Below are 23,482 nucleotides of genomic sequence, written 5' to 3'. Positions count from 1 at the left end.
CCCTCTCAAATTCCAAGTTATAATTATTTCATCAAAGTTATAATAATAATAATAATAATAATAATAATAATAATAATAATAACAACAACAACAACAACAACAACAACAATAATAATAATAATAATAATAATAATAATAATAATAATAATAATAATAATAATAATAATAACAACAACAACAACAATAATAATAATAATAATAATAATAATAATAATAATAATAATAATAATAATAATAATAATAATAATAATAATAATAATATCAAATAGTGAGCATTAAGGGCAACATATTTGCCAACAAAACTATTCTAAAATCCAAAACTTCTTCAATGTTTTGATATCAACTTTTTTCAACATCAACATAGATGAAGTCAAGTGCATTTGTTGAAGGTTTTTCAAGAACACCAATAATATTTAGTGACAAAATTATATCTTTGTAGTCAAACTCGCATTAAAAAAATGCAAGCAAAGATTTTGCATGCAAGTGTATACTCTAGATTCAATATTTACCAATAGCAAAAAGCAAAATTGTTTTTGTTTTTAGAAAAAAAAAATCTATAATTGAATTCTTAATTAGAAGTCCAAGCTAATTACTAAGAAGTTGTGCATGAGATTTCGTTTAAAAATCTTTTAGTGGGTGTATTTTCGGCGTTCAAAAATCTTTTAGGTGACGTACTTTTGGCATTAAAAATATTAGTCGTTGTATTATCGTCATTCATAATTTTTTAGCCGATTTAATTTTGATATTTCAAAATCCTTTAGTCGATGTATTTCGACATTTCATATTCTTTGTAATCAACGTATTTTTCCACACAAAAAATATTAACATTTTTTAAACTCTAAATGTAATAAATATATTTTAATTTGAAAGAATATTTGATATATTAATTAGATAAATTACTTAATTAATTATACTAGTTAAATAATTAATTATTTTATAATAATTAATTATTTATTTAATTAATTATATAAATCTTTATAACATTTATTGTAATTAATTAGCTATTATCAATTTGATTTAAATTAAAAGTCGTAATAATTTAACTCTATGAAATCTCAATTATGCTTTTAAATAAAAATTTACGACACAATTGAAGTTGTACCGATGATATTTGACCGGAACTTTATGAGATATCAACTATTGTGATGGGACCATAACCTTAAAACTCAAGTCTCAACAAACTAAGAATTAACAAAGAAAGAAACTAGAGTCATAAGTCATTTCGGTGGTTTTGAGGAATAACACAAGATATTAGAGAGCGAGGAGTTCGCTAGTTCAAGTGCTCTTCAAACAAAAACTAACAATTATTAGTCATATTAACCATTAAAAAATAGAAGAAAAAAGATGTCACCACAAAAAAAAAAAAAACTAATATACGATTCTAAGAAAAAAAAATGGATCTCATTGTGAAGCATCTAATTCGTGTACATTAGAAGACATAAAAACTTTACTTATCATTCTCTTAAAATTGAAACCAAACAAAGACAAAGAAGTTTCTGTTACAGAAACAGAACCACTCTCATAACTTGGAGTATCTATCACAATCTCAATCACACCAACATCAACAATAGAATCTCTACAAATGGGACAATTACAATGTGAATTCAACCACATATCAATGCACTCAACATGAAAAACATGTCCACATTTTGGTAATTTCCTTCCAATCTCACCCTCTTCAATACAACTCAAACAAATCACACATTCTAATTCCTCTGTTTTTTCGTCCGACACAAACGTGGGAATCGTCGAAACTACTGTAAAGTCGAGTCCTTTTGTTGAAATAGGTTGTGGGGTTTCGATGTTGAAGTGGTGGAAGCTGGAAGGAATTGGTAGGTCGGAGATGGTCGCCGGAGCTTGCCGGCGGCGAGCACGTGATTGTGAGTTGGGTTGAAATAAGAACAATTTTGCATACACGTGGAGAAGGAGGACGAAGAGGATTACTAGGAGAAGAGAAACAATGGCTGTGAGCATGATGATGTTGTTTTTGTTGTTGTCGGAGAACATGTTCTGAGTGAGTTGACTCAGTGAGTTGGTGGACGAGTTGAGTGAGTTGAGTTGGTTCAGCATTTGTAAATGGGAAGTTGAGTGGTAATTTGTGATTTATGGTTAAATGGGTGAAATGGGTTTGGATTGTTTTTGAGGAAAGGTTTGAACTTGAAGTGGTTTGTGAAAAAGATTTATTTATATGATCTTGAAAAAGAACAATGTAAAAGAATCTTGTGATTTGTTGTTGTTGTGTGTGTACTATGGTTTTGTGGAAGGAGAATAAACAATCGTTGTATCTTATCTAAGGAGATAATGGGGGGTGATGCATGTGAAGATGGGGTGGGAGGAAGAGAAAAAGGAGGGGGGAGAAATGAAGCACTCGTGAAGGCAATGGCAGTGGAAGGTGGTAGGTGAGTTTTATTAGATTCATGTGGGGGGTTTGTATGTATTTATATTATATAGTTTTAATTAGTTTATTTTGATGTCTAAGATTTAGCTCAATCAACAATACTGATATTATTGGGTTTGAATTTATTAATGATATTTATCATTTTGTCAAAAAAAATTCACTTTGGTGTAGGGGGCAGTAAAAGTTCTTGTGACTCCTAACGCAAGTTGCTTTTGGGGGCTTCATGTATTTATCAATATAATGATGATATCAATTTATATTGAAGATGAATCAGTTTATCTTGTATTTACTAATTAATCCAGTAAATATTCAAATTGATTTTTAAATTGTAGGATGGGATTATCGATATCTCAAATTAATTTTGAAAATTACAAATTAAATTCATCTTCATCACAATTTATTTTCTTCTCAAATACATCTTTAATATTATTTACTTTGTTTTAAATATATTATTGTTATTAATAACTTTACGTAATTATAATTTAAATTGAATCTAACTCAATCTTTATAAAATCAATTTATAATAAGAGAACTATTTTTATTTATAAATATATTATCAGATTTTATTTCACCAAATATGAAACTCCGACATCTAAAACGTTACTTAAATGACTTAATAACATAAACTTAATAGTATTTGGTCTAAATAAATCTTAGATAGAATCTGGTAGATGAAACTTTGAGCCCAAAACAATCTCTAAGAAATAAAACTATTTTCACTTATGAAACATTGTTAACATCCTGTAAAAACTAATAGATGAATATCATGTTTGTTCATGTATTAAAATTGATATTTACTCATAACTAAACCTAAATGGTGTTGTATTTCATTGGCCAGGTGAGATAGAGGATGGACCCCTAATTTATGTTCTAAAGAGGTGGATGAATGTGAATTCAGGGGTCCCATGTGAATGGGAACTGATTCTATATTAATTAATGCTTTTTATTTTTCTCTTTCCTTTTGACCACCCTACTTACTAGAACTATAGCCACCCTCACTCCACTGCTTGAGTGCTAGTAGCCTAGTAGGAGATCTTTGCATAGATTCCATGCCATATTTTCCTGCATGTTTCCGGTGATGCCTCTTTCCTTTTTTTTTCTTTCTATTTTTTCATTTTCTACTTTTTATAGAGTAGTCATGCCTTATGGTACACCACAAAATTTTAGCATTGCATGTATTATTCAAGTAGGCATATCATAGTCTTTTAAAATTTTACAGATATAATTTACCTGTGTTTTTGAACTACACCCTTAACAGGATTTATATTTTTTCCATTGAAATGTGAAAATTTGTATAAAAAAAATAATAAAGTTTAGAATATATACATTAATTAAATGACTTTGTTTTGGTAAAAAATTAAATGAATTTTTAATCTATGTATAAAAATCTTAAACTTCCAATTATATGAAACGAATGGAGTTAATCCAACAGTAAGCGTACCAAAAAAAATCCAACAGTTAAGATTACAAAGTCTTATTAGTATAAACTCATTTTTTTTTTAAAGAAAAACTCATCTACTTCAAAGCTTCTTCAAATACCTCTTCAAGTAGGCTAATCATAATTCATAAAGCTCGTTTTGGAGTTGGAAAACTTTACTAGTCTTTTATTGTGTCTTAAAAGGTGACCCGTAATAAACGCCAGATTAATGTTATCTATGACAAGGGTCACTAATATTAATCTAGACATGAAAAAAATTGGAAAATTATCTGTGGTTTTTCATTGGTCTTTAGTTGGCCTACAAATGCTGAGGCCTGCAACCTGCTACTCGCAGTGTTTTAGGACAGGACCAAGTTTTTTCATGTTGGTCCATACCTACTTCTTTATGTCTTTTTTCAACTAATTATCTCAGCATTTAGTGAATTTTCGAAAAATAGGAAGTGAATTGAAGATGGGAACTTGGAGTATGCTGAGTAAACAATTGTACTCATTTTGTTTTTGAAGTTTAAAATTATTCAAATTAGAAACTAAATAATACTTGTCAATATGAATAAAGTATGTTTTAGAGGATCATATTTACATGATAATTCATCATTTTTTCTCCTCATTTAAAAAAAATTAAAAATAAAAGTTTTCTTAAAAATATATCCTTCCCATCCCTTTTCTTCATTTGTTCTCTCTATTCACATCAGTCCATTAGTTTGTATCGTTTCTCTTGAACACCTGTAACTCCCAAGTCTATCTCTATTATAGTATGAAGTGGCACCTGTAAATGAGCAAACCTCACATTAGACATTGTTGAAGACTTGAAGTTATGGGATTTTTTAATTTTTATAGAAGGAAGAGAGAAAATAATAAGAAATTAAAATATTATTGATAATAATTTGACACTAACTTGATACAAAACGCTAAATACTAATCCCTATACTCAATCCTAAATAAATAGGAAAATTATGAAACAAATAATAATGTAAGATATGAAAATTTACCTAAGTAGATTATGATATGCTAAGAATGAAAACTGATGCTAGGAGATAAACCAAGATATTCTAGCATAATATCAAGATATTATCAGATATTATTTTCTATTCTAACAAATATCTTGTGCAAATTCAGGATTCAATAAAATTTTCTGAAATTGTGATCCCAACTCGAACTTCACACCTATTCTTCTAACTCAAAAATAACAATGCATCAACTCCATATGAGAGTAAGAACATCACATTCAGTGAAATATGAAATCATATATTACCTCCATATGTGGAATTTCTTTCAAAGGCCTGTCTGTAAAATAAGCATATAATGCCCTCAAAACTGCCTGCAATGAGAGAAGTATTGAAGAACATCAAGGATTAAGAAACCAATCAACCACAATGTGGTCGTTCAAAAAAAGCAGCGATTTGTTCAAATTCCCCTACCATACAGTGCCATAGCTGCTATTGTACAACACTTTGTACTAAATCGCATATACAGAACAATGGTGGTTTGCTACAATATAGTGTCACTATATCCGCTATTTGACAAATGACAACATTGGTCAACCATAAGGCCTACATAACTGCAAGCTAATTTTAACATCGTAACTGCAATACCTGGTGAGATATCACAACAACAGGTGCTCTTTGTCGCTCGAGCTCAATAATTACAGGCTCTAACCTGAAGTATCATTAAAACTAAAGTTCTTAATGTGAAACAAACAAGTAGTAGCTAGGATCTAAATAGTATTAAAGATCCAATGTATCAACCTTTGAATAACATCCAAGTAAGACTCCCCACGAGGATATCGATACCTAAGTTTGTCTTTTTTGCGGGATCTGCAATTAAAAGAAGCATAAATATTAAAATAAAATAACTGAAGGCACTTAAACATTTTTAATCGGCATTCTGATTCTGCTCCTATCATGCAATTGTTTTTTTAACTGATAATACCAGTTCATTCCAGTTGCAAATGAGAGAGATTGCAAGTTTGGGACCTACTCATAATCATCTGGCATGTTCTTCTTGATTTGTTCATACGTCATTCCATCACACACCCCAGCATTTATTTCATCAAGTGCACGCCATTGTATCTAACATATATAGAAAATAAGTGCAGGAGCGTGTAACTTTGTTAATCCATATATCCTGAATTAACGATGATGACACTAACCTTGGGAAATCCAACAATGGGGCCTGCTGTTAGAATTGTTCGCTGCAGTGTACTGGTCCATATCTAGACAGCGATTGCAAATATCACAAGCCATTCAGTATTTTCATACATGCATTTAATTGACATGGCAATAACTCAATCGGCATTGTATTATATAACTTCTACAAAAACCTATACGTAAAGAGAATGTTTTCTATTTGGTAGTGTTAGATGTGCAAAATATGAAAAGGCAACATTAGAACACAAATTTTTATTCTAATTCATAGATCATTTCTTGTCCGCGAGATCTCTTCTAATTTCAGTGATATCTTCAAATATTGCAAGGAAAAGAATATTTATAGAAGAAATATGGCATACAATTCTTGTAGTATTTAGTTTATTCGAAGGAATAAAATGCATGTCAGAATTGAATCCATACAAATAGAAAAGCTTACAGAAGCAGCTCGTTCTGATTCGAGACGTTTTTCAACAAATTTGGCAAGCTTCTGTTTATAAATTTCTCCATGCTCACTGTTGAAACAATTTGGTAAAGTTAGTTAGCTAAAAATTTACAGCAATTGTTAAAGAAACCTGATGTCACAAAAGAAATATTAGAATATTATAAAATATCTTATAATATCTTTTATATTATATTAAGAGTATCTTGAGTTATTTTCTATGATCAACTTATAATCATAGAGAATCTTAGAATATCTCTCATTATTATTATGATTTATTCCTTATTTAGGATTGAGTCTATGTTTCTCTATAAATAGAGATTAGTATTGAGTCATTTGTAATCAAATCAGCATTAAGCTATTATCAATAATATTCAAACTCTTATTATTTTCTCTTCTCCTTTTCTCTGAAATCCCACAACTTCAACATGGTATCTAGAGCCTATTTCGATCCTCCTTGAACGATTCCGCTTCTATTCCGCTGTCGAGTTCCCAACAGTTAGGGAATATAATCATAGTTTCTCTTTTCCAACATGTCGACACGTTTCACTCGATTTCCATTCAATTTGTTACTGTCGCCGCTGCCACTATTTCCGGCAAATTTTCCTGCGAACAACAGTCATCTCCAGATCAGGTCATGCCCAAAAGCGCGTCGCCATAAACCGTCACACGCGCTCTCACGCGCTGCAAATCTCTCATGCGAGTAGATCTATCACCGTTGCCGTCTGCTACTGCCTGTCCTTGCTGCTGTCCCGTCTCTTACTGCTGCCATTTGCTGTTGCTGCATGCCGTCGCTACTGGAAAAGTTTTCCGACACAACCACTTCCATTGTGTGTGGAATCTCCCAATCTACACAACCCAGATTTTCTTTTAGGTCAAAAGTTGCTCCACACGCGCTCATGTGCCTCCAAGATCCGCCGTGATTATCTCACGCGCCGCCACCAACAGCCTCGAGCTCAGGCGTGTCTGTCCGCTTTCAGGCATAATGTTCCAGTCGTCTAGATTGAGTTTTCCTTCCTGATTTCAGATTTGTTTGAAGTTATTTTCTTTCGAACCACATGCATACAACTTGACAATTTGTCCCAGATACACTGTTCCCATCTTTGTCCCAGATGTACTGGCCTTTCCTTTCTCTCCTTGAAGCATGCCTCTCTCTCCTTGAAGCAAATTCAAGTTTAAATATTTTGAGTCTTTGATATTATTGGTTTGAAGCTTCCAAATGCAGTTTTGTAGAAGGACGGACCTTGCTTTGTTCAACTGCTTGCCATGAATTTCTCTCATGCTGATGATCATTCCGGCTATCTGGCTAGGTTATATTTATAGCAATTCTCTCCGACTTCACATGCATCCCTGAGTTGCCTCTCCATCTTTTTAACTATTTTGTGGAGCAAAACATTGTTTTCTTGTAGTAAGCTTTAGCTTGAGGGGGAGTGTTAGAATATTAGAAAATATCTTATAATATTTTATAATATTTTTTTATATTATATTAGAGTATATTGAGTTATTTTCTATGATCAACTTATAATCATAGAGAATCTTAGAATATCTCTCATCACTATTATGATTTATTCCTTATTTAGGATTGAGTCTATGTTTCTCTATAAATAGAGATTAGTATTGAATCCTTTGTAATCAAATCAGCATTAAGTTATTATCAATAATATTCAAACCCTTATTATTTTCTCTCCTCCTTTTCTCAAAAATCCCACAACTTCAACAAGAAAAATAGAATAAAGAAAAACTTTGTCCGATTTTGAATATAAGCAACAAAAGAATAATTCACGGTTAGTAAGAATAGTAGGTAATTTCCTTTAATCTTCTTGGTGTAGCAAAAAAACAATTGTATTCTCCAAAACAGCCTTCATCGAAACTTGTTTCGTAGGAATAAATAGGTTATTCAAAAATGAAATATAAAGTAATTGAAGTGTTTCTTAGGAATGATAGAAATACAACTCAGATTTTCTAAAATTTGAATTAAAGAAAAACAATTCAGATTTTCCTCTTCATGTAGTCACAGTGCCTTCATAGCACTTCCTATTAATTATCTCCTTCGATACTTATCACAACTGCTTTTGGTATCCGTCATCGTTCTTTGTAAACCAATGATCCCACCGTTAGTTTTACCATCAACATCAATATGACTCGAATAATCAGATGTTGTAGAAAAAGAACCAAACACTCCCGACTTAAACCATTATCCTAGGTCAAGTACAAGTTTAGTACAAGCACAAATAAATAATACTATGAAGTCTTAATAAGACTCATACCACAATTTATTTTAATATTCTACCAGTTCTTTTAAGAAAAACAACAAAGGGAATTTCATTTGTACTCGTACAATTACCTTCTTCAGCATGCATCCTCATCAATTATACACTAAAGAAAATAGGAGAATATACCTTAGTTCAGTATCTCCTCCAATTCTGCCTCTCACATTATCCTGACTTTCTCCATGCCGAGTGAGTAATATTGGGCGAGGTGTAAGATGCGTATTCATCTGCAAGACATGAAGCAAATAACCAGTTACTCTTAGGAAACTTACAAGTGATATAGAGTAGCATCTGCAGCAGGTGTATCATAAATCTTCTAAAAAAAATTATTTTGTGAAGCTAGTCTTGTCAATCACGGGTCGTGGCAAATAGAGATTTGTTCAAATTAATAGCGGAACAATAACAGTTTGCTCAAATTCTGCTACACTATAGCACCACTATTTGACAACACTAATAATAGCTTCCCATCAAAATTAAAATTAGCTCCTGCACCACAACTTTTAACGAAGCTTCTCCATTTTACTTTTCCATAAGAACCACCGAACTTGTAAGACTTTTTAGTATGTTCAGAGCTAGATATTTATCTCATTTGAGAAACTCCCATAAGCTAAAACCTACTCCAAGTTGGGCCTTAGCAGGGAACCTCTCATTTTTAAAAGATCAGATACAAGGCTAAGTTCCCCTAAATTTCAAATTAGACATATAAAATGATTCATGTGCCATTACCTGATAGTTCAAGTTTTTAGGGCAGTTGGTCTATGAAATAGTATCAAAGCCATTACCACAAACAGTCTATTATTTGATCTTTCCCATTATTTTTCTAAATAAAAGTTTAACGTTAGCATAAGGAAGATGAACATATACATTGTCAACATTTTGAGTGCAAGAGACTCTTGATTGAGGAAATATGTAGAGATATAAAACTATTCATATGACTTTACTTAATAGGTTTAAGTTTTTGGATAGTTGGTCCATGACATTTCTGAATACTGGCCCACTAGGTTACATTTTGATTAATAATTTTGTGTTTAGTGCCAGTAGCAGGTAGCTTCAGGTAGTTATCTGACAACTTCATTCAGAGATGTCAGTTAAATCTGTTAAACAGTTAGGTTTGGTAGCTGTATCCGGGTCAGTTAACCCATTCCAACCTCTATAAATACCTGTAATGCATCTCAATCAAAATCAGAAGAATGAAATCATTCGGATGAAATTAGAATCAATGATTGTCTCTAGTTTTCCGTTTCAGTTCCTCTCTGAGATTTCTAAAAACTAATACTAAATTAATTGTCTTTCCTGCCTGAGAATGTGAGTCTTTGTATGTAAATAATTAACTGCATTCTTTGTAGAAGCTTACCAAGAAAAAGACAATTCGGCCAGGTAGGTATCCACTGATATTGTTCACCTAAACCAAAAGAAATAAACTGTGAATAATTAACAAATCGATGTCATACCATGTTCCTTAGTGAAATAGAGAAAACTCATGGAGACAAACAATTGATACAGAATATTTGTACATATTTTATCATAAATTTTGTGGGTATGCAAAACAAACACACTTTCAATTCAATGCTTTCAGTGAACCATGTAATAATTATTAGGGCAGGCACAAAGCAAACTCAAGGGTATGTAGTCATAAGTTATTTAAAATTAGAGGTGCAGGTGAAACTATGCCATTTAAATTTTCACCTAAACAAGGGTTTTACATCTAAATTAACTATTAGAATAATTATAAATGGTCAATAGACATGCATATCAATCAATAATATTCATATTAATCAAACTTACAGGTACATCTACTAAAACTTTTACTTATCAAAACAACATCTACTATATAGTCAATACACAAGCTTATCAAACCTGTGTTATTAGCTAACCAGACAACGAGCCATGAAGAAGGCAATTTTCAACACACGTAAATCACATAATTGAAGGTAAGACTTACTTGTATTTGCCCACCACGTCCACTGGCCATGTCAATCATTTTTATGTAAGATCCTTCTTTTACCGTCTCATAAACCTAGTAACACGAAATCAACATTATTTTTAAAGCAAAAGCTCACCTAGAATAGTCCTTAAATGTATATATGAAAGACTTGCCTTCTCATAATTGGCTACACGAATTTTGAAGTCTCGTAGCCCAGCCTCAAAATCTGGCCTGCAAAAGAAAAGCTAATTGCATGTCTCCACATAGTAATCGAGATAAGATGTCAGTGGTTTTAAAGCAAACATACACTTCTGCATAGTCAGGACTTTGCTGAATTTTAAAACGAATATTCCTTTCAATCATGTCTACATCATTGCATATTGTCTCCAGAAAGATAATCTGCAATAAAAATGTGACGGGGTATCAGAAGAGTTCGAAACTGTTAGAATATTAGAAAATATCTTATAATATCTTTTATATTATATTAGAGTATCTTGAATTATTTTTTATGATCAATTTATAATCATAGAGATATCTCTCTTTATTATTATGATTTGTTCTTGATTTAGGATTAAGTCTATATTTCTCGATAAATAGAGATTAGTACTAAATATTTTGTAATCAAGTTTGCATAAAACTATTATCAATAATATTCAAACCCTTATTATTTTCTCTCCTCCTTTTCTCTAAAATCCCACAACTTCAACATGGTATCTAGAGCCTATTTCGATCCTCCTTGAACAATTTTGTTGTTGTTCTGTTGCCGAGTTCCCAACAGTTAGGGAATATAATCATAGTTTCTCTTTTCCAACATTCCGACACGTTTCACTCGTTTTCCATTCAATTCGCTACTGTCGCCGCTGTCACTATTTTCGGAAAAATTTCGTGCGAATAGCAGCCATCTCCAGATCAGGTCATGCCTGAAAGCGCATCGCCAAAAGCCGTCACATGCGCACTCACGCGCTGCTAATCTCTCATGCAAGTAGATCTGCTACCTGTCGTCGCTGCTGCTCTGTCTGCTACTGTTGCCTGCTATTGCTGCTAGAAAAGTTTTCCGACACAACCACTTTCGTTGTGTGCGGAATCTCCCAATCTACACAACTCAGATTTCTGTTAGGTCAAAAGTTGCTCCATGCAGTTCATGTGCCTCCAAGATCCGCCGTGTTCATCTCACGCGCCGCCACCAACAGCCTCAAGCTCAGGCGCGTATGTTTGCCTTCCGGCATAATGTTTCAGTCGTCTAGATTGAGTTTTTCTTCCTGGTTCCAGATCTGTTTTATGTTTTTTCTTTCGAGCCACATGCATACAGTTTGGCAATTTGTCCCAGATACACTGGCCCTATCTTTGTCCCAGATGTATTGGCCTTGCCTTTCTCTCCCTGAAGCATGTCTTTCTCTCCTTGAAACAAATTCAAGTTTAAATATTTTGAGTCTCTGATATTATTGGTTTGAAGTTTCCAAATGCAGTTTTTTAGAAGACAGACTTTGCTTTGTTCAATTGCTTGCCATGAATTTCTCTCATGCTGATGATCATTCCAGCTATCTGGCTAGGCTATATTTATAGCAATTCTCTTCGACTTCACCTGCATCCGTGAGTTGCTTTTCCATTCTTTTTATTATTTTGCAAAGCAAAACATTGTTTCCTTGTAACAAGCTAAAGCTTAGTAAGCTTTAGCTTGAGGGGAGTGTTAGAATATTAGAAAATATCTTATAATATCTTTTATATTATATTAGAGTATGTTGAATTATTTCTTATGATTAATTTATAATCATAGAAATATTTTAGAATATCTCTCTTTATTATTATGATTTGTTCCTGATTTAGGATTAAGTCTATATTTCTCTATAAATAGAGATTAGTACTAAATCTTTTGTAATCAAGTTTGCATAAAACTATTATCAATAATATTCAAACCCTTATTATTTTCTCTCCTCCTTTTCTCTAAAATCCCACAACTTCAACAGAAACTAAAAACATCATTTTCATATTACTGCCATAATCCATCTGTGAATAAAATACCTTGCATCTTCCTTCGGCCAATTTCATCAGCATATTCCTTCTCTTTTTGCTACTGTTTGTGGCATCAAATATCCCAACCTAAATTGAAAGTTAAACTTGTGCAGAGAACTTAAAACAAAGAAAAAGTAACAAAAGTTACCCCACAAGAATGAATTTACCTGACCACCTTCTTGCATCCAAGTTATCATATCTTCAAATGCCAGCTTCGCTACCTAGTGGTACATGATATATTAAAACTATGTACACAGAGAAAGGTCAACATGATGTTAACATTACCAGAATCATTCATGACAAACCCAAGACCAAAACTTAAAAGTAACATTAAATCAGTCTTAAAAGGTATTCAATATGATTTTTCAGTTGGATCTTCTACATTTGCTAGATATTAACACCAACAACATCATTCAAGATAAACCAATGTTAGAAATAGAGCATTTGAATAAGAGACTAAAAGTAAGTAGCCTTAAATTCTGATATCTGTCAATGAGTTTATTTTTGTATTTTTCATTCTACAACTACAACAATGGGTCATATAAGTAAATGGTGTTGCCATTCAATAACTGATATCAGTAAACTCATTTTGTAATTATAACATCAATCTGTGCTGAGTTCCTACAACGCAACACTTAAGAAACTAGTTCCTGAAAATATTCGTTCTTGATGTATCCAAATCATTGGTCATAAATTGATTTTAACACAAGCGAATTATTGGCAACTGAAGCAAACAAAAAAGAAGGAATTTTTGTTAAAGGGAAAGACCTTAAAAGATAAAATAGTTTAACTGAATAAAATGGTAAAAATTCTGGAAGCAACGTCTTCATAATTCTAAATACGCAGAAAATAAAAAAACTTTACTCCCTCATATTATTTATTTGAATAAATTTTAAGGACCAATAGTTACCTCATCACGTGCCTCCATGCCTTCAGGATTGTCAGCTCGAAAGAAATCAGCAGACTACATAGAAGAATGACATAATTAAACAGCCAACTTTATCATCATGATTCCAAGAAAAAAAACAAACATTTAAGACTGGGAGTCATGTTCCCCATAGTGATCAGTTGATGCGGTGCAATTTAATCTTAGGGTCATTCTAGAACTCTTTGAATGGAAGAGAGCTAAATAATAGCCATCGCCCATCTTATTACTGTTAGTTGCATAGTCGCCAAGAGAAACAGTAACCCTATGTTTTCTTCACATTTCCAGCTCAATGGGATTTAACTTGAAGGGGTGTATTATATTAATTATAAACATTTTGGTTGCAAAATGTAATTGATTGAACTTTTAGGTCAAGTGTTCATCTGCTGTTCTGTGAGTCCTCGTGAATACCTTGTTAATAAGGATGAATTCAATGAATAAATTGTGTTATGAACTATTTTAAGCCACATTCTTAAAAGTTATTGTATTATAAACTGTTGGTATATATATGAAATATCTTAGAATATTTTTGATATTATATTAGAGTATATTATTATTAGTTTATCTTCTAGGATCCGTTTTTAATCTAAGATTATTTCTTAAGATTAGATTCCATATTACTGAATTATTATCATGATTTGTTTCTTGATTTCCCTATTTATTTGGGAATGGTCTTGTATACATATGAAGGGGTTAGGGTTGTGTCTTTACTTTAGTATCAAGTTACTGTCAAATTAGTATCAAGTTTGTATCAAATATTAATCATATTTCACCATAATTAATAATATATTTATTCTAATCATTCTCCTTTTATCTAAAACTCGAAACTTCACCATAAACATAATAGAACACAAAAAGCCCAAGGCAATTGACATTATGCCCATAATTTCAACACCTGCTCTTGAAGCATAATTCAAAGTTCACAGAGCATCAATAATAACTATTGTCTTTCTCATTAATGAAAATTCCCTAGCATTTTAAATTCAAACCAATATTATTTTTCCATCCTTCAACTTAATTTTGTTAAAAGAGTATGCTACAAACCCATTTTCATCACAGAACTACACAATATTCTAGTTGATGGTAAAATATGTCAAATCAAGGTCCTTTATAAGGGTGCAGATAACAAGTAAATGCGAAAGAATAAAGTATCCTATGGATTCATTTCCATTAAGTTTACCTGATTAGTTCCGTGCTTAAGGCGACGATACTGTGACATCAAAATATGAGTGTGTTAACTTCATACATGTCATAATTCCAATCTTCCACTATGTGCAAGACTATTGGGCTATGTTTGGATTGATGGAAGGAAATGAAATGGAATAATTGAACGTTCCATTGTTTGAATTATTTAAAATAAGATGAAATAGAATGGAACGGGCTCCATCCATTCCATCCAATACCCTGCTTTTTCTTCCCGTCCAATTTGGATGGAATATAATGAACAAGCCTTTTTCTCCATTCCATCACTAAAATATGCAAAGAAAGGAATGGTTAGTTTATTCCATTATGTTCTATTCCATCCTCATTCTATCTCATTTCATTCCACTCTTCCAAACATAACCTTCATTACAAAGAAGAATTGAGTCAAGAATGTGAACAACCTTACCAACGTTGAAGTGTTTAGTGTTATGACCTAACCAGCGAAGATATCTTGTAAGTTTAGCTGCAGTGAAAGTTTTACCTCGAGCTGGTAGACTCACCTAAGTAAAAGAAAACACTTACAATCATTCGATTTGAGATAATTTCATTTACTAAATTTGAATGTGCCATTTTCACCAGGTAAGGTACTACCAATTCTAACTTTTTAAGGTATATTCTTTTATTTTTTAATCTCAATTTACTGCCAAAAATAAATAATTAGCCAGAAAAGTTGCTAAAAAAAGTTAACGACTAGTTATTTCTCAAGGAAGAATAATACCATGACAATAGCCAAATGCTTATCCTCCTTGGGACCCAGCATCTGATCAGCAATGGCACCAGCTGCAACAGCTCCAGCCGCTGCTGGAAATGAATTCTATCCATAAAAGGAGGGGCAGAAGCAATTATTTGTAAACAACCACAATTAACAGTTAGAAGCAATATAAATTAGTCCACCACAAATTAAAGTTGAAAAATAAACAAAAAACACTGTTGTCAAAGGTGGATCGTGGAAAATGGTAGTTTGTTCAAATTCAACTTAGCTGCAGCACTAAAGTGCCACAATAGCCGATATATGACAACACTTTGTACTAAATAACGTACTGCCAAGCAATAACGATTTGTTCAAATTCCTTTATACTATAGCACTATAGTGCCACTATATCCATTATTTGACAACACTAACAAAAATTGGAAATCTTTTATACAAACCTTGGTATCAGGATCCAAACTAGGATCAATGATATTAAAACTAGAAGATTTTACAATTCTTGGAAATCCAACACCCCTATCAACAAAAGCCACCCTCTGACCATCTTCCTTTCGTAGAGTTGAAATTGTTCCCACTGACTGAGATTTAACCATTCCAGAACTTTGATACCCCATTGATGGATCTAGGGTATTGACCTCCATCTCCTAGTTGGAACATCAACAACTGATTATTATAGATTGCACATTAAAAAATTAATACAGCCCACTAGATTACTTTTTTTTTCCTTTTAACCACCATAAGTGTTATTTTGCATTTTAGACATCAAACATAACGCTATTTGTTACATATACTTGTAATTAGCTTAAATCTTAGTAAGCTTTAGCTTGAGAACGAGTGTTAGAATATCTAGAAAATATCATAGTATATCATTATACCATCCTATAATATTTTAGATAACCTCTCAGAAGGGGTTTTCCATATTCATCATTTATTTTCCTTTTTAATTAGAATTTGGAGTTCAGGTTTAATATAAAAGTAAGGGTCAGTACTCTATTTTTTGTAACACTTTTTGCATGAGAGTATTTATTAAAAATCTCAATGAGAAAGTTAAATATTACATTTTAATGTCAACCATTAATTTAAAAATTAATTAGGAAGTTAAATATTTACTGTTTCAGGTTGATCAGTAGCAACACTGTCATCTCCGATGGAATATGAATCGCTGACAGACCCACTATTAAGTGATCTGGGATTCTCTGTCATGTTAGCTGCATATACATCAGCTGTATTTGCCAAATTTGAGGGAGCTGGGACGACATATTGCTCAAGATCAAGTTCCAAACTCACAGAAGAAACACTCTGAACAAAAAATAAAAAGTTAAGCATGGGTCCATACTCCATAGTAAAGGTTTACAAAAAACTGTTTTATAGATAGACTTATCATAAGTTTGAATTTAAAAAAAAAAAAAATAGAACATTTAAGTTGGAATATGAAACAAAAAAGTAGAACATCTCTTCAATTTTTTGCAGCTATACACTAACTATAAAATGCAACTATTTACTATGAGACAAATTAGCCTATTTAATAGGTAATCTACATTGAACCGTACACATTTTATCGCAAAAACAAAGTATATGATATCCTACAAGTTAACATGACACTTTTTATTTTAGATAAGCTAACATGAGGCTTTTTAACACAATCATCTGACTTGCAGCCAGAGTAATACTTTGTTTTACAGCTAGCAAAAGGAAAGCAGTGTGGTGAAGTACCTTGAATCAGAGTTAATTATGAACAGTGATAATTCAGATCACACAAAAGTAAAGCATAAATAATTTATTTTTCTTTTTTGAGTCAGCATCTGATTTTCTGAAGTAATGGCATGTTTGGTCGCTGTTTCCATTTTCTGTTTTTACTTTAGTTTCAATTATAAAAATGTCATCTTTGTTTTTTTTTCATTTTCTTAAATTTTGTACATAGAACCGTGAGAATAACTTTTTGTTGCTTTGACTCTCTTATACAACAACAACAACCAAGCCTTATCCCACTAAATAGTGTCAGCTACATTATAATGTTTGAAAAAGCTTTGACTCTCTTATGCAAAACAAGTTTTGAAAAAAGAAAACAAAGTGAAAACAAGATGGCATATGCATTGTTGTAATTAAAATTGAAATTTGAAAATGAAAAGCAGCACACCCGAACCACATAAACCAAGGGGACAAAGTAAACAAACATGAAGCAAAACAAACCGGCAGTTGGAATCTTACCTCACTTTCTGCCTGAAGTTCTGAGTTTATGCTGACATCTGGTATCCCGCGTACAGCCGAAAAATGAAAATGCCCCTTATAAGCTCTCCAACTAGCTGCAAGGTCAAAGGAAGAAACTCTGCTTGCTTGAACAAATACTCTATACTCAACAACCTGATCATTATCGATCTTAAACGAAGCAAGTCTGGCACCATCTTGCAATGCTCCCCCAATGAGTACACGACTCGGACCCTCCTCAACAAAGCAAGGTGAATTGATATCCTTTGGCTTTAGGAGGAATTTGAAATCCAAAGCTTCTGAAAATCCCAAAAAAAATCAACACATCGGGTTACAAAATGTAGTCCAGACACGTAAAGCTTCTTCTCATGATGATGCTCCCCATAAAGTTATTATTACTAAACTTATTTTAAGACATAAACATAAGGTTGAAAGAGTATAAAAATAATAACTTATCGGTCTGTTTGGATTGACTTATTTTAAGTTTGTTTACTGACATAAGCACTTGTGACACTATTGGGAAGAGTATATCGAAACAACTTATGACATATTCATAAATGCTTTCAACTTAATTCCATAAGCTCCCCAAAATAACTTGTAAAAACGGCTTATAGCTTACTATATATGAACAGTTTGATTCTATTTTATCTTTTGTTATAAAAGTAACTTATACATAAACAATTATATCATAAGCACTTATGCTATAAGTGTTTAATTAAGTTGCTTCTTTGTCATGATAGCTTATATAAAATATATGAAAAATCTCCTCTCATTTGCTATTCAAGAGCTGTAATTCTAAATTGCAGTCCGCGATAAAGGTTTTAGGGATCTCTGCAACGGCATTGCAATTGCAATTGCAATTGCAGCCTGTCGACCGCATTTGCCCATAGTTTACAGCAATATCAACGTTCGCAGCATAACTGCAGGCAGTTAGAACCATGCTACATGTATTTATTGATACTTAATTAAAAAATGTTGACTCAAACGCCACTAAATCATAATAAAACGCAGTATACTTTTACATAAATTTTACAATACTTTAAAAGACAACAAAACAAAAAAGTGAGAAAGCATAACCATGATATTGTGGAACAACAAAGCTCAACTCCCACATTGACGCCGATTCCCGTTCCATAGAAAGCTAAACCAAAAATAGCAACAACAATAAGAAACTAAAATCGACACCAAAAAAACACGAATAAAATAATGAATTGAGTATGAATCTAAATTACAGCTTTGGATTCTTCCGAAGAATCCCCGAGCAATGAGGATGAACAAGAAACGTGAGGGAAAAGGTTTCCAGCGAGAGCGAGGTTGGGATTCTCCATCTTGACGGAAACGTAGAGCAATTCAGGGATTCGTAACGGCGTTTGGTGAATGCCGTTCCCGTCTCGCTCTTCTTCGCTACCTGTTGCCATTGTTTTATTTTCACGAGTTTTGCAACGGTTTGTTACTGTCACACGAAGCAATGAGGAAGAAAAGAGAGCAGAAGAGGAAGAAAAAGAAGCTTTATTTTACGTTGTGATGAAAACGAGAATGAGAAGTGAGAACAGTATTAACGTATAATAATGTGAGTCCTTATCCGAGTTTTTTTTTAATTATTGTAATTGTTTGTTGCGATATATATGTGTGTGATGGGGAGGAAGATAGAGAAAAGGATAGAAGGCTATTATTATTAATTTTATAGGATTAATTTTACATAATATACTTTTTAAATATGGATCGGACACAATCTGTCACTTAAATTTTTTTAATTAGTAGATTAGAACTAAAATTTTACTCAAAATTGATTTTATAAAATCTGTTTCAATTAATTTCGTTTAATTTGTGGAACTCGTTAGCTGCGGTGCATTTTTAGACCAGAAAAGCGCTTTTGGGTGATGTGTAGTGTGTTTAGATTCATATTAAGATTTTCATTAATTAATTTATATATATTCATATGACCACGTTTAATTTCTATGATTGTCATGCTTAATCTGTACACGTGGTGAATAGTTTCAGTTTTCTTATTTTCTATTTCCATTTCCATTCATGTGTAGGTTCAATTATTTGATATTTTTTATAAAATACAAAGAAAATGAATCAAATTAAACTCAAAGAATCGATGGCATTGAATCTAATGAAATAAGTTGGACTTTAATAACGTGTCGAGCCACATTTCAAAATTTGATTAAAAATACGTTTATATTTTGTGTCTAATACTACTTTGAATATGATTATTTTTGGTGGAGAATCTATAAAAAATATAAATTAAATAAATTAAAAGAAGAAAATATATAATAAAAATCAATTTCATTAAAAGAATAGAGTTATCAAATAGATTGATTCAATCTGATTCGAACTCACCATGACCAAAGTACATATATTAGCCAATACGGTCTGATTTATTTTATAAAGAATTGTAAATATTTAAGATTGGTTTCACCATTTTAGGCTACGGCTAATGAATCAATTTGATCTTTTTCTTTTTATATATATATATATATATATATATATTTCTACATTTAAAATTTGTAAAACAAAAAAAAAAAATAGAGAATGAGACAACGTAAAATTTTTTGTTTAATTGTAATTTGGTCTCTCTATTATTATTAATTCATGAAATTGGTCCCTAAATTCAAAATATCGACAATTTTGATTCCTCCCTCAAATTTTTGAACTAAAAATATGATGATTTAATATATTTTAAATGAAGTGACAGACAATTTTATGATATAAAACCATCTAGATGCATTAATTATTCATATGTCATTAATTAAATTAAAAATATGAAAAATTTATGAAATTGAAAGCTAAATTTTTACGGCGTTTTATTCAAATTTCATGAATGTTAATAATTTTATATCATCATATCGTATGTCAGGTTATTTAAATAATCTCACATCATCATTTTTTAATTAAAACATAAGAGGAAGTGACCAAAATTGTCGACTTTTAAAATATAAGGACCAATTTCATGAATCACTAATAATAGATGACTAAAACTACAATTAAACCTAAATTTTTAGATGTTTCTTTTTTCTAAGTCAATGACTTTACGTTTTTATTTTGTAAGTGAATTGGGTTTAACTAAGAAATTAAGGTGGAAAAATTATTTATGACAATAAGGAGAGCAAGAAATTAAAGAAATCTAATTCATTTTTGAAGAAAAAATTTGGTTTAGTTTTTTCTTCTTAAAATGGGTCAGCACAAAGTCTAAAGGGTCAGCCCGACCTGGCTTCATTTTTGAATTAGGCCAAAAAGATTTGGTTTTTTTTAAACTACTTTTTAAACCAACCTAGACTAAAATGAATAAAACAGTTGACCAAGATTGAAATGAAGGTCAGCTGGTCTGACCCATTTTGTCAACTCTACAAAAAAGTGTCGACGATTCTTATTATCCAATAGATTTTCACATCTATCGACTTCTTAAGATGTACTTGAGACATGAGGATAGATATTAGCTCTTAAATAAGATGTATACTAAAAACCATAACAATTTTGGAGTCTAATTTAAACATGAGCCACTAAAGAGACAACTATTAAGCATGTAAGCTAACTTGATTTACAAGGGCTAATATCACAATTAGAGGCTAAATTATAATAAAAAACATTTAACCATTAGCATCTCAGATGATTTCCCTGAAAGTATATTTATTAGATGAGTAAATGTAACAACCATCCGCATTAACTTTGAAATAGTCTTGAAGAGAATAGTTCCAAACAAAACTAACCATATTACAACTATGATCAAACTTGGTGAAAAGAATTTTGGTTATTTTGATGACAAATGAAAAACAATTGGTTCACACTAAGGTGTGTCAGTAAGTGGATAATCAAGGATGATGGAAGCTTTAAGATATTCAAGATTATCTCCTTAATCATTTATTAAATCGAAGGATTCCATACCCTATATTGGGAATGGTGGGAAGACACTCACATTTGGCCAAGGAATAGTTTGGGTAAGATTTCTATTTCTATTGCATGTTTCATAAGTACTATAACAAATTTAAGTATAACACATATCTATAGCATGAGATTTTTAATAATTTAAAGTGGTGGATACCAATGATGGACTTATTTATTGTTGTATTTCAAAGGTGATTGGTTAGTCTCACATCGAAATAAACGAAATGTTGGAAATATATAATATATGTGCCCTATATATCTATTGTCTCAAGATTTTGGGTAGAGCTATAGCGTCAAAGTTTCTTAGGGATCCTAGACATTTGATTTGTTGTTGCTCTCGCACTTCTAGACTCTCCAACAAGTGTTATCAGAGCCTTGGTTAGACTTGATGGGGGAGCGGGAGTAGATCCCAATGTATTGGATACAAGTATAAGATGTGGAAGAGTCACACTTGCTGAGGAGAATTTTGGGTTTAAGTAAGAGTGGTTAAGTTTTACATCGACTATGAATGAGTTAAATGTTGGATATATAATAGAGATGAATCATATACCTATTGCCTTAAGATTTAGGGTGGAGATTTGGTGTCAAAATCTCTTGTGGTTCTGAAGCATTTGTTTCGGTGTTGCTCTCGCGCTCCCTCAAACTCCCCAACAAGTAGTATCATTGCCATGGTTTGGCTTGGTGGGGAAGGAAAATCATAGGGGGACTAGGATCCTAGTGTAGATCAAGTCTAGTTATGTGGATGACTCACACTTGAGGGAAAATTGTTGGAATTCAAGTGTAAGTGATTAGTCTCACATCAATTAAAGTGTTGAATATATAAGAGAGGTACTCCATATACTTATAATGTTTTGGATCGAGATGTAGTGTCAATGTTTCTTAGGGATTTTGCATCCCCGTACTTATTTGTAAATGCAATTAGTCAATTCACATGATTTTATACACTTAAATGTCTTTGTTTCCATTATACATTTTTCAACTAAAGATCACATTGAGAAGAAAGACTAATATAGTAGTACACAAAAGGAAATATATTGATTAAAGATATATAACCGTCATAACTCTTATTAGTTTATATTCTTGATTATGATGAATGATGGAACCATTGCATGTAAGGTTCGTTAATGCACATTATGATTGATATATACTTAAGCCACATGAGTCAAGTAGGAGAATGTAAAAATAATTTAATACATAATTAAATTTATAATGATGACTCATGTAAAGGAATACAAATATCAATGAAATGGTACAAATAATTTCTATAAATGCTAGCAACTTGATGGAAATTATTAATTGATGATCTCAGGGGTTCTGTCTCTTCCATACATCATACAACCATGACAGATGTATGTCATAATATATGAGAATATATTCCAAAATCCTTATGTAAGAACTACAACTTATACCAACACTTATTGGGTTCTATAAATAATGACTTGGGCTTGGTTTTGAAAAAAAAAATAGTATTTAATACACTAAAAAAGTAAATTATATGACAAAGAGAAACACCTATATTATAGATTTTACCATTTCTGTATTTTGGTTGTTTTTTAAAATGTGTGAAGGTTGTTACAATAATTTTTTGATGTATATAAAATAATAAAAATAAACTTAAATGTTTCTTTTATTAGTTATTTTAGTCTTTAAATATGTATTTAGTTAATTTATTTAGTGTTCAAATATATTTTTCGCAAATCATTAAATTTGATCTATAAAATGAATAACAAATGAGACCTTTAAATATGTGTTTGTTATTTTAATAAATTTAGAGTGTATAATATTTAAAGATCAAAATGATTATTTACTATTTGTTAGTAATATATACATGTCTACAGTACCTCCAATACTCATAATAACAATTAAGAAATAGCTATTTATACATGCATATATTAAATACACTACTTACTTACTATATATTAAAAA

General features: G+C 31.5%; 2 protein-coding genes across 2 annotated transcripts; both read right to left on the bottom strand.

Moving 5' to 3' along the window:
* Positions 1-1,374: 1,374 nt before the first annotated feature.
* LOC101493591 (RING-H2 finger protein ATL2-like) lies at positions 1,375-2,416 on the bottom strand. The gene has a single exon (XM_012712988.3). The coding sequence runs from the start codon at positions 2,068-2,070 to the stop codon at positions 1,402-1,404; it is 669 nt and encodes a 222-aa protein (XP_012568442.1). The 5' UTR covers positions 2,071-2,416; the 3' UTR covers positions 1,375-1,401.
* A 1,887-nt stretch (positions 2,417-4,303) lies between these two features.
* On the bottom strand, positions 4,304-19,255 carry LOC101510322 (6-phosphofructo-2-kinase/fructose-2,6-bisphosphatase). Its single transcript, XM_004490566.4, has 23 exons — positions 18,901-19,255; positions 18,746-18,809; positions 17,672-17,967; positions 16,574-16,762; positions 15,904-16,107; positions 15,473-15,568; positions 15,156-15,254; positions 14,732-14,761; positions 13,537-13,590; positions 12,794-12,847; positions 12,636-12,713; positions 10,924-11,015; positions 10,790-10,847; positions 10,635-10,709; positions 10,047-10,094; positions 8,822-8,919; positions 6,420-6,495; positions 5,986-6,048; positions 5,814-5,905; positions 5,582-5,650; positions 5,429-5,492; positions 5,089-5,154; positions 4,304-4,602 (listed from the first exon to the last, which is right to left on the bottom strand). Exons 1-23 carry the CDS (start codon positions 19,084-19,086, stop codon positions 4,525-4,527), a joined length of 2,229 nt encoding a protein of 742 aa, XP_004490623.1. The 5' UTR covers positions 19,087-19,255; the 3' UTR covers positions 4,304-4,524.
* Positions 19,256-23,482: the final 4,227 nt, after the last annotated feature.

This window comes from Cicer arietinum, chromosome 2 (assembly GCF_000331145.2).
Source record: "Cicer arietinum cultivar CDC Frontier isolate Library 1 chromosome 2, Cicar.CDCFrontier_v2.0, whole genome shotgun sequence".
NCBI classification, from domain to species: Eukaryota; Viridiplantae; Streptophyta; class Magnoliopsida; order Fabales; family Fabaceae; genus Cicer; species Cicer arietinum.
The sequence above is the reverse complement of the archived record's forward strand: the minus strand, read 5'-3'. Positions and strand labels throughout refer to the sequence as shown.